This window comes from Mustela lutreola, chromosome 10 (genome assembly GCF_030435805.1).
Source record: "Mustela lutreola isolate mMusLut2 chromosome 10, mMusLut2.pri, whole genome shotgun sequence".
Classification (NCBI taxonomy): Eukaryota; Metazoa; Chordata; class Mammalia; order Carnivora; family Mustelidae; genus Mustela; species Mustela lutreola.
This window is the reverse complement of record NC_081299.1, coordinates 95,527,779-95,540,297: the sequence shown is the minus strand read 5'-3', so window position 1 is coordinate 95,540,297 and position 12,519 is coordinate 95,527,779. Positions and strand designations below refer to the sequence as shown.

General features: G+C 39.0%; 1 protein-coding gene across 7 annotated transcripts in view; it reads right to left on the bottom strand.

The window, feature by feature from the left end:
- Window positions 1-5,647: 5,647 nt before the first annotated feature.
- Window positions 5,648-12,519, bottom strand: part of RAP1A (RAP1A, member of RAS oncogene family) — a 78,446-nt gene continuing 71,574 nt past the window's right edge. For all 7 annotated transcript variants that reach the window (XM_059137675.1, XM_059137676.1, XM_059137673.1 and 4 more), the window contains 2 exons: window positions 9,330-9,445; window positions 5,648-6,340 (listed from right to left, as the gene is read on the bottom strand). In XM_059137675.1, the coding sequence (XP_058993658.1) occupies window positions 9,359-9,445 (87 nt within the window). In that variant the 3' untranslated portion in view covers window positions 5,648-6,340; window positions 9,330-9,358. The remainder of the gene's footprint in view (window positions 6,341-9,329; window positions 9,446-12,519) is intronic.

Sequence of the window (12,519 nt, the reverse complement as noted above, 5' to 3'; positions counted from 1 at the left end):
AATAAGGGGTTAGGCCCTGCATCTGAGATTTCAAGGGCCTAAAAGAATCCCAGATCCTCTGGCCTTGGCTTCGGGACCCTGCTGGGAGTGTGGGGATCAGATACCTTCTTCAAACTTCTCCATTAAATGTATCCCCTCCTGGGAAAGGCAGGCAGAGCCCAGTGCCTGTGCCACAATTCCATGCCCCATTTTCTCAGCTGGGAAGGCTGCATGGTTATCACCCCCTTAATCCCGGTGGCTCCTTCAAATTCCCCAACCACCCAACTGGGGATACTGGTGATGCCAGGGAAGAGGTGGACGGGGGCTACAGTGTGGCCTGTGTCTTTCCTCTCAGCCACAAGGGGAGGCCTGGATGATGGGACCTGGCAGCTACCCATTAAGGAAAAGAGCCCCCTTCCTAGACTTCTCTGTCATTGGTGGATTCGGAGGGAAGGGCTGGGAGGGCCAGAGTCGGCTGTCTCCCACTGGGAGCTAAGAGCAGGGAGAGGAAAACTTGGGAGGGTGTGAGAGTGAGACTGAGAGTTGCTGCCTGCCCTTGAGAGACCAAAAGACCTAAAGGGAGCAGAATCGTGTAAGGTAGAGCAGAGCAATGGAGTTAATAAAGGACATTTTACTCTTCAATCCTGTTTAATATCTTTGCATGCCAGAGGATTAATGCTGGTTCCCTTCTAAGTTGAGCTTCTGTTTGCAAAGGATCATGAACATGACTCAGACCAGCTTCAGTAGAGATGGGGAAAAAGAATTGAGAAATGGAGACTGGAGAGACCATTTGCCCATGGGGAGTCACTCTTGCAACGCTGGCATTTTTGCCCACATCCCTTCTGAAATTTCCCCATCCCCACATTCTCTGTAACCACTGGATGAGCTGCCAGGCCCTATTTTCCTAGCTCACCCTACTAGATGGTCACCTTCTCCTTTCAAAGTCTGCCACAATATGGCTCCACTCTACTCCCCAGCCCATCACTTCCACATTAGTGCCAACTTCTCGCTCCCGTTTTCTGCATATCTGTCTGTGACACTACCCCCCGCTCTTACCTATTGAAGTGATACCCTTTAAGGCCTAGTTCAAACTCCCCTCCCTGAAGCATTTCGGCTCTCCCACAACAGAAAGCATCGGTCCCTTCTACTTCTTTATGGTACTTTTTATAAGTTCTTTGTGACCTCCCAGTCTCTGGCTGCTCACGCCGCTGTCCTGCTCAGCCCCTTTACTTGTTTGCTAGATTCCATCCTCGTGGCCCTATTCAGTTTGCCTCCTCTGTGGGCTATGCCCATTAGGGCACCAACATGTGCTGTTAGTCCACACCTGGTATCTCTAATGACCTTCACGTTCTCCTTGGCCAACCCCTCCTCATCTCCTGACCTCACGATGGAGTCCCTGAACTTCTCTATCTACAATCAATGCTAAGGTCCTAACGTTCTGTCCGTGTTCCTAAACATTCAACGTTGAATCTCCTGTCCAGGTCTCTTCATCTGAATTCCAGACACTGATCCAACTGCCTACGGTGCTACTCCAGGACCTGACCCATTCCTAACACTTAGTCTATTCAAATATGGAAATCCCAAACCTGATCCTGCCACAATCTTCACTATTTTGATTACTGGCAAGAAATCTGGGGGGTCATCTTTCACTCCTCTCAAGAGGTCTTGGTGGCTCCACTTTCTCCTAACTGCTCTTCACAGGCTATTGTCAACTCAGCAGCCAGAGTGTCCTGATGAGAGGCTGAGTCAGATCATGCTCTCTATAACTATTGCTAAAGTCCCTTCTGTGGTCCTCATGCAGCCAACGCTAGTACTTCGACACATAGGCACACGTCCACCTCATGGCATGTGAAGACCCTTCCTGACGCACGAAGGCCATTCTTTCCTCCCGGCAGCTGTGTGGGCTGCACATTTCACACATTTACAAAAAGAGGAGCTTCAGCAAGGATAGAAAGCTTCGACCCACCGCAACATTCTCTCTGCCTAGCACTCTGAAGCTCCTATCCCGTTAACTCTTCTCCACAGCACTCCTCATTGTGCGTACACACGCACGCACACGCATACACGTGTTCTGTCTCCTGCCAAAGATTCCACGAGGGAAAAGGTTGTGTTTTGTATTGTTCACCGCTGTATCCCCAACATGCAGATCGGAACCTAGCACAGAGTGGAAGCACCTAACTATTTGCTGATAGGCCCCTAAGGATCATCTGCTTTATATGTCCTACAAGAATTTTTAAATGGTTGAAAGTAAGCACAAGAACTTGCACATGGTTAAGCTTTACAAAAAGACAAAAAGACAAACACATTGAAAACAACAGCTCAAAATAAGAGTCACATCACTTCTTAAAACGGGAAGGTTTATTAAGGTTTTCCTCAAGAGGAACAGCCAAGCCCATGCTTCTTAAGAGAAGCAACTAGCAGGAAATGTATGTCACACCTTGAGCCCAGAACCACAGGAGGCTTCTTCTTAAAAAGCCAGAGCTATATCCCCCAATTCCCTTTTAAAGCTCTTCTTAATGTCTGCAAAACAGAATCCATGTCACCTCCCCAGAAAACAGAACTAGGCATCTAGTTCAAAATCTCCAACTGTTCTCAACAAGAATATTTAAGTTAAGACACGGCATTAAATAAATGGACTGTGCATTCAGCAAACCCAAGATGAAACTGCAGTAAAAAAAAAAAAAAATTTCATATTCAATGTAATATCTGTACTACATTTTCAAGAATACCTTGCATTTTTTACATTTTGGGGGAATAGAAGTACTAAAAGCTTGGTGGTTGTACTACCTCAAAGCTCACATTCATTTCCTTCCCTGCACAAGATGGGCTTTTTCCAGATCCTGGACAAGTACCCAAACCACTCTGACCTTTTATGTTTGGAGCCAAGCCAAGAGGGGCTATTTTAATACATATTTAAGTAGCACCTTAAATTAAGTACAAGACCCAAATAAAACAAAAGGTTATTTTACAAGCTATATTCTTCCTCCACATACCAATCTCTTCACACGCTGGTTTCATTACACACATACAACTTATAAGAGCATATTTTAGGTCTTCTAGCTTTCTACTGTGATTGCTTAACAAGGAAAATACTGAGGTAATCTTTCTTTCGTTTCTCAGTCCTAAAAACAAAAATCAGATACATGAACTGACAAATACGTGTACCTAATGAGAAAAAAGAGGCAAAAATATTTAAACCTGGGCAGGTCCAGGTAATGGAAAACGTTCCTATATAGAAAAAATAGCTCCAGACCAAGTAACCTGTCTTAATAATGCTGGTAATAAGGTAAAGATCAGTGCCTTCCCAAAGATTAATTTTTCTTAAGTACGTTCTAACTGCAAAGAAGCAGACTGTTTCACTGAGGGGTAAAAGGGGTCAGTTATGATGGCAGATCAAGATGCCAGAGAGATTACTTCAAAGCCGTGGGGGAAAGAGAGTAACATACCAACACCTATATTTCCCCAAACATTCCTAAGAGAATTCTGTGACCACAGTTTAATAAATTACAGCATTTTCATATCTTTGATGAATTTCTTACCTATCTTTCCTGCCCGGTAGATTGCAAATTCTTGAGGAAAGGCCTTTATGCCTTTTTGCGAAGCAAGCAGCTTTTTATATATAAGAACAAATGGACTGAATTCATACTATTCATTCAAGGCTTGTAGGATTTAGCTGATACTGAAGCTCCCCCTGGTGGAGGGTAGAATGATAGATTATGTATTTACTGTTTAAAACTAGATTGTTTGGGGACATACTAGTTAAGCCATTAGTCATTTGTTTTAATGGGAGAAAAATTATCAACTATGATATCAAGCCTCCTTTAAATTATATATGTTACTCATCTGCCAAAGGCAACGTACTTTAAGGAGTCACAAATACAAACGTCGTGTCGGTTCTTGGATACTTACGAGATTTATATATAATAGCCTTGAGGGCTTTTTGACTTTTCAGCTATAAAAAATACATCAACTACATCTTATTTTGGGGCTCTTTGCCCTCTGGAGAGAAGACTACAGAGTCCACAGGGACAAGATGAAAGCACATGCATCTCCCTTTCTGGCAGGCTACCTACCCTTATGCCTCACTCAGCAGCGGCAGGTTCCCTGGCAACAGTAACGCATGTCCCTGACTTCAGCAGGTCCTGCGGAGTGCTGCTGGGACATCTCCTCACAGTCCTATCGCATCCCGAGTGGACTGTGTAAGATGTGACCAAGGAATCCAGCACGCTTTCTCTCCCACGTTCTAAAACTGATGCTTTAATCTAGCAGATTCTAACTTGGGAGTTACTCTTACTTAATGATTTTGTACCTATCTGGCAAATAACATCACAACCTATGGAACAGGTAATATTTGGTGGTTTTTACTGATGTGTGAGATGTTTGTCTATGATTTTAAGTCCAAAGAAATGTCTGAGAGGTGAGTCTTTAAGGAGAATGGCTCCAAAGGACCTTAAAATATGCTACCTTGACCTGGACAAACTGGCCCTAATGATTCACTTATTTATTTTTAATTTGTTGCATTTATTAGATTTTTGGCCCCTTAATCCCAGGCATATGTGTAACTGGATCAGTAGATGGAAAGTATTAGTTAACTACATTTATTAGAAACTCAAAAGAATACAATTCCCCACCCCCCAATTTTTTAATTTTTATTATTTTTTCACAATATTTTAACATTTTCTCAGGTTGGTCAGAGTTTACATTTGAAATCTTATTCCTAAATCTGAATTTAGTAACCGATGGCCTGACCACATTCCTTGAAAGTCTCAGCAAGGTCTGAACACTACTTCACACCTGGTTGCAGCGAGACAATATCTAGATCCCTGAGCAGTGATGTAGACTTTCTAGGACTAGTCTTCTCCTCAGTAATCAGGGACAAGGCACAGGGTTTTCTCAGCTTGTTTCTTTCCTTCGCCAGCATAGAAATCAGTTATCCCAGCTGACAAGCTGTTCTGCTCTATCTCTATGGAGAACACGTAAATCATACTGATGCCCTAGATCCATGTCCTCATCGAGCGCCATCTTTGTAAAAACAGAAACAACTGGGAAGGAAAAGAAAAGCACCACTATATAGCCAGCTAAAATTTTAACTTAGCGATTTTTTCCATACAACGACTACTATGCTACCTCATATATAGTCGAAGCAAAAGCAACGGACACATTCTTTGTATGCCTTTTCACTTTTTCCTACTTTTCTCAAACTCTTCAATCTATTATAAAGCAAATCTGAAAATTTTTACATAACATTTCATTGGTGGGCTTATGCCCAACAAATTAACAATGACAAAAGGATTCCCTTGATGAAATTACAAGCTGTGGAAGATTTTAAATAGTAAAGTTAACCCCGGATACAGTATTAAACTTATTTTTACATATAAAAATAATACACAGTGGGATATCTTATTCAATAAGATACAATCTTTAAGATCAAGAGAGAATATACAAAACTATTCTATGTAGTCTGATGTAGTTTGCTGTATAGGAGGAATAAATACATCTAACAGAAAGTGTGAGGTCTGTTCTTAGAGAAATTACTAATGACTTAGGGGTTTAAAGCCAAGTGTTCTGTAGGTACAGGCAGAAAGGAACTACTGCATTTAAAACAATGTGGCCATTATAAAATAAAAGCCTTAAATCTATAAACAATAACAAAAACACACAAACCAAATGAAAATGTACTAAAATTTAATCATCCATAAAAGCTGTAATTTAATCTGACAGTAAAACACAAGAAGCAATATTAGAGTTGGTTTAGTATATTATATATTTTAGCTTTGAAAGCCATAGAAATCAGTTATCCCAGGTTTTTTTCCTATAAAAGACCCATTTTTCCAAAGCATTATGCACAAACAATTTTAATTAGAATATAATGACAGAATGATATTTCATAATTTTTAAATATAAAATGAAGTCAATGACTCAAAAAGTTATCTGCTGCAATGAGTTTGAGGGGAAATTTCATAATCTATATCATTACAGATATAAAGTATAATGGTTCAACTTTTAGTGCTTGACAGGGAAGAATCATGATAAAAAGGTCAATATGAAATCATCTGATTATAGTAGCAATATCTAACATTTGAAATGCATCCATGCTCTTTTGTATAATCATATTAGAGTCAAGTATATTTATTTTCACATCTGTTATAACTGCTATTGCAAAGGAGAAATACTATTGTCTTATTTTCCAAGAGATATACACAGAGCAATTTTTTTTTTCTCCAGGGAATTTGTGCAAACCAATATAAGATTTAAATTCTTCACATAATATATAAAACAGGAGAAGCCTCTTCAGATTTAATTTTTGAAGTCTGGAATGCTGGCACTTCCCAATTAGGCAACAGTTCTTCATTCCTGTAATCTAGAACATTGAACAGATATGTATTTATATATATACATACATATGGCTAACCTCTTAATGCCAGAAGATGGTAGTGAACAAGCAGATAATCATATAGAAAGCAACAGATATGGGCTGATTGTTACTAGACAACTAAATTATACTAAACAGCTACAGTAACGGGGCCATTTTAGTTTTATTAATTTCACCATATGACAGTCCTGTATGTAAAAAAGGAAAACAGTCATTATTTTATTTCTATCCTATTATCATCTTTTTTTTTTCCAAAAAGGAAATAACACCTAAGTATAAAATTTCTTTATCCAATCATTTCAGGACTATAGAGTATTAGGATTACCACGTTTTTTTTTTTTTTAAAAAGATTTTATTTATTTTAGAGAGTGAGGGAGCGAGTGTGCACACAGATGGGAGGAGGGGTGGGGAGGGAGAGAGAGAATCCCTTAAGCACACTCCATGCTGAGCATGGAGTGCCTGATGCTAGGGCTCGTCGGAGGGGCTCAATTTCATGACCCTGAGATCATGACCTGAGCTGAAACCAAGAGTCAGATGCTTAACCGACTGAGCCATGCAGGTGTCCCTAGGATTACCACTTCTAATACAGATTAGGACCAGAAGAGATGACACAGAAAGAGCTGACCCCCATATGCAAGGGCAGAAGGCTCCACATTAGTTGTACTGCTCAGCAGAAAAGAACTAGGTTAAAGGAAGAATTTCCTCTTCGTGTCTTTAGAAGTGGGACATACTAAAAAGAGATTAACATGTTTCAATACAATCTTGCTTAAAGGGCAAGGTCAGATACACTGCCCTTATGGTTCATGTACTCTTACTAAAAACATACACAGCTACTTAAATTTACCCCTTATCTTGGTACTTTTCAAGTGGAATCAACATGGCACTTCCAGTCTATAATCACTCTGTGATTTCTTTGCTCTGCCAAGTATTCTGACTGCTAACTGACCCATCATCTGGTATTTTCAAACACTCATGGAGATCTCAGGTGACTTATTAAATATATTGTTAGGCCGAGTTACATATCATAGCCTAAGAATTTATACAACCAGGATGAAAATCTTATTTCTAGATGTACAACAAGATTTCTCTTCTCTCAGGTAAAACACAATACACTGCAGGGTATATATGAATGAATTTTCGAAACAGGCCAGGAGATGGCACCTCTTCCTTTAAATATAAGCTAGAACATTTTTTAGAGAACTGGAAATTAAACTAGGGTCAGCTAAGGTAATGGCATCAGCAAGTCAATCAATTATAGTTGACTTAAGAGAGTTAGGTGAGGTGATAGAGCTCAGAATAGGAACTGGAGTCCTATTATCCTTACCTTTGCACCCTTACCTAAACAAACACCAGCAAAGTTTAAAATAATCACCTTCAGGGAGCTAATGATTTATAGTTATTGAGTCAAGATTTCACTTAAAGCGTAAAGCAAACACCTGACCAGAATCTGTCTTTCTTAAATCCAACCAGAAGCAATCCCATGCTGTTCCCTCCTTTCTCCCCATTTTCCTTGACCTTCATTTAGGAGGGGAGGGTACCAAGAAAATTAAACTAAATTAAAGGGGGGGTACAATTACACAGTGTTTCCCTGAAGAGAGAGATTCACCTAGGTCTCTAAGGAAGCACATATTCATTAATTTGGTGCTCTGGAATAGGTAATCTGCTTGATGGACCCAAGAGACTAACAAGACTAAGTGTAACCAACTCTCAAGTGAGAACAGTAGGCGTTCCTCTAACTGGACCTAGATTAGTAATGTGCACATAACCAGCATCAACTGACCTCACAAAATCACTTCATGAAAAACATTCCATTACGGTATAGTTTGTAGAGTTCGTGAAGATAAGTAGACACTGTTCAGGAGATTTCATATACATAATTAGAGAAAAACACATGGTTCCTGCAGGGCGTGGTTTTTCACTTGACAGGCAGCTTCAATGCTGGCACTAATTTCTCTCCATTGGGTTCACTTTAATGAAAACTTAAATGGTACTAAAGTCAACTATACTTAGAAGTCTACAGACAAAACATTTCAAAGAAGTCAACCTAGACCTGAGAGGAAATGACTACCAAAACACAGCATCAGACAGCCAGCAGAATGTCTTGAGTTAAAAAGACTGACAATACCAACTCTGGGGAGGACGTGGAACTCATCCGCTGCTAGCAAGTGTATAAATTGGTCTAATTGCCTTGAAAAACCTTTGAGCAGTATCTACTAAAGCTGGCCCTATACAGAAGTGTATAGTCTGGCCATTTTGTCCCTAGGTACACACCAAATAGAAATGATGCACGTGAGCATAAAGACTCAAGCAAGACTGCACAGAATTATCCATATAGTTCTCAAAAATGTAATTGTCCATCAATAGCAAAATACATAAACAGACTGCTAGTACAGTCACACAATAAAAATGAGCTACTGCCATACGGTACTGCAGTTGCATCTTTATTAAGATAATTTTCAAAAACATATTTTTGAGTAGAAGCAGCCATAGTACCTGTTTTTGTTAATGTTAAGTTCAAAGAGAGGCAAAACCAATGATGGTGTTGGGAATCAGGGAAGGGGTTACAGGGGGAGGAATGACTATTACTGATACACAAAGGTGTGTTCACTTTGAAATAACACATCAAATGTGCAATTAAGCATTTTGTTTCAGATAAACCACATTTGACTTTAATTTGCCAGGAACTCAGGAGGGACCCTGGAAGGAATTCTATTTTTGGAATACTCGTTCTGTAGCCAGCACTGGGGACACAGCAGTGAACAAAACATCTGTGGTCCTCGCCCTCAGTCAGCTTACAATCTCATAGGGAGAGAAACAAATTAGCAATAGATGAACACATCTACAAGCTATATATCACATTTACAAGATGCAGAAACCTGGAAATACCCTAACAAGTGAAATGGGAAGTGGTTAGGGTTGGGGAAAGCCCAAAGTTAAGAGCATGAGCAAGGCATTTGTTCTGTTTTCAGTATCTTACCTGGCTCAGAGCTGCTGCTTACTGTGGGTCTAAAGCAGCAGACATGATTTCTTTTTAGGCTTCTTCTTTTCCACTGGTGTTTTTCTATTTATCTGTCTGACCAGGTCATAAAATATCTAAAAAAACAAAAACAAACACACACACCCACACACACACACACACACACACACACACACACACGAAAAAAAGTCTTATTCAACAAACACTTGAGCTCTTGCTCTACAAAACCACCTTGGTTCTGTTAAATGTTATTCTGCTCTTGGATCTGTATTTTGCTGCTCTAACAGCAGGTTTCTTAAAACGTGGCTCTCGGTCAGGGTAAAGCAAGACTTATCAACTTACCATGAGGGAAAAAACTTGCTCTTAGATATTCAGTATCGACTTAAGAAAAAAAATTAGTAGTGAAAAACAAGGTAGTGAAAAACAAGGTTAAAAACTTGCTCTTAATTACTCAATATTAACAAGAAAAAAATTAGTAGTGAGAAACAAGGTAGTGACGTTTTATTCCTCATGGAATCTTACATGCTTCAAAACATAATGATTAAGGGAAGAGTTGATACTCAACTTGAATATGAACACATTTATTTTTTAAAAACTTCAAACTTGGGGTGCCTTGGTGGCTTAGCTGGTTAAGTGTCTGACTCTTGATTTCAGCTCAGGACAGGATCTCAATATCCTGGGATCAAGCCCCATGACTGGCTTCCTGCTCAGCACGAAGTCTGCTGGTCTCCCTCTCCCTCTGCTCCTCCCCTCGCTCTCATGTGTGCTTGCTTTCTCTCTCTTAAGTAAATCTTTAAATGAAAATAAAAAACTTCAAACTTACAGAGAAGTTGCAAGAATACTAAGGACTGGTTTATATTCTTTACCCAAATTCACCAATAGTAACATTAAGCCATATGTACTTTATCATTTTTCTCTAAATACATTCTTATTTTCTAAATCATCAGAGAGTAGTCTGCATACAACAGAGCCCTTAGTGGTTGAGTGTATATCTTCTAAGAGCAAGGATATTCTTCCATAACCATGTTACAGTTATACATTGAATACATTTAAGCACTGATATGTTACTTTGTGTCATCTACAGTGCAGACCTCAATTTTATCAGTTACCCCAATGATGTCCTCTATAGAATTCCTGCTCCCCACCCTCAAAGGATCCATCTAGGATCACATACTGCATTTAATTTTCGGTCACTTTAATCTCTTAAAATCTGGAATAGTTCTTCAGTCTTTGTCTTTCAGGACATTGTCATTTCTGAAAACAGATGGTTAGTAACTTTATATAATTTCCCTCAGTTTGGGTTTGTCTGATCTTTCCTCATGCTAAGATTTATGTATATTTTTGGCTAGAACAGGACAGAAGAGATACCATGTTCCTCTCAAGATACCACATGTAAAAGCATACGATTTCTGTTTGCTGTTTCTGGTGCTATTAATTTTGGCTAAAGTGAAAAAGAGAAAAAGTGTGTGACCCCATCTGAAGTGACAATCTCAATATATCTTTTTGATTCATTTTGGATGAAAAATCCAAGGCATCAAAGACACAAATACAATAGTATTTATTTCACAGAAGCAGATTATTTTAATTCTGACATGTTTATATGTTTCATAGTGCTAAGTATGCCCAAATATTGGAACAATTAAACAACAGATAAGATGAATTTGGTTCTTTGCTATGAAATGCAAATACTTACTTACTAATGACCTGAGAAGCAAATATCACAGAAACTCTTTACTATTACTCATCTGTAATAAATAGCGCTTTATAAAAGTATATCAAAAGTGGGGCGCCTGGGTGGCTCAGTAGGTTAAGCCGCTGCCTTCAGCTCAGGTCATGATCTCAGTGTCCTGGGATCAAGCCCCACATCGGGCTCCTTGCTCAGTGGGGAGCCTGCTTCCCTCTCTGCCTCTGCCTGCCTCTCTGCCTGCTTGTGATCTCTCTCTGTCAAATAAATAAATAAGTAAAATCTTAAAAAAAAAAAAAAAAGTATAACAAAAGTTATAGGGACAAACAACAAAATCTCAATATGCACTGAACAGGGACTGTGCAAATAACAATTTTCTTGATTTTAGTAACTGCGTTGCGGTTGCGTAAGAAAATGTCTTTATATAATGGTACATACACTAACATATTTGGGAGTAAAGGAATGTGATACATAAACACTGACAGAATGTTAACTGGTGAAATCTGAATGAAGAGTAAACAAACTCTTATTGTTCTTAAATACTTTCAGTAAATTTTAAAAGTAAAATAATTTTTAAAATCATTTTTTAAGATAATCCTCAGATAAAACCATTTCATGTATTTTTAAAAATGGTCCTAAGATTAAAAGGCTAATTATTAAAAAGGAAAAAAAAAAAAGCCACTATTGAGTGATTTGTCTCAAAGCTTCAAGTGATTCATTTATATTCCTTTCTTTCTGCTCTATCCTTCCACTGCCATCTTCTTCAAATCATTTAAGTTCTCTATTATGGTATTTATAAGAAAGCTGAAAACACTGGATTTGAAAACAAAACAGCAGTCTGTTTCACAATTCTGAAACCCTCTAAGAACTTAATATGCACAGCCACGAACAAGTTCTCTTTTGTTCCCCAGCCTTAATGCATAAACTGTAAGATAAAAAATTAAAAGGATAAACTAAAATAGTCAAAGAATCAAAGCCACATGTTTCTTCATGCCAGCCAGTTTGGGGTTTCTGTACTACACTGACTGATTTCGCAGTGATATCCTCAATGACTTCTTTGGCAAACGAGGCCTACCTCACTGCAACAGCTGGTTCAGTGATGAAGGCAAGTTCAAGCAATAGTAAGTATTTGGTTAGACATACTCAGAGGCCTCCACCTAGGTTCTTCCTCATCTCTCTGATTCACAGGAAAATCTAAAGGGAACAAAGAATACTTGCCCAATCCTTCTGCCATTACTCAACTGGGATGTCTTGATTCCAATTCTGATTCTAGCCTCAGCAAAGAATTGTGATTCTACTTTCAGAACACAGCAAAAATGGCATGCATAAGAGTTTAACATGTATATTCTGCTACAGGTAGCAGGAACTAGAGGGCTATTTAGCCAAGCAGTATGTCCCTGTGTGATCTGAAATTTGAATCCAACAGAAATCACATGTATATTCACAAAGCATTAGCTGTCTGAGGAACTATTAACTATCAAAGAAACTCTGTAGCTGGATTATCAG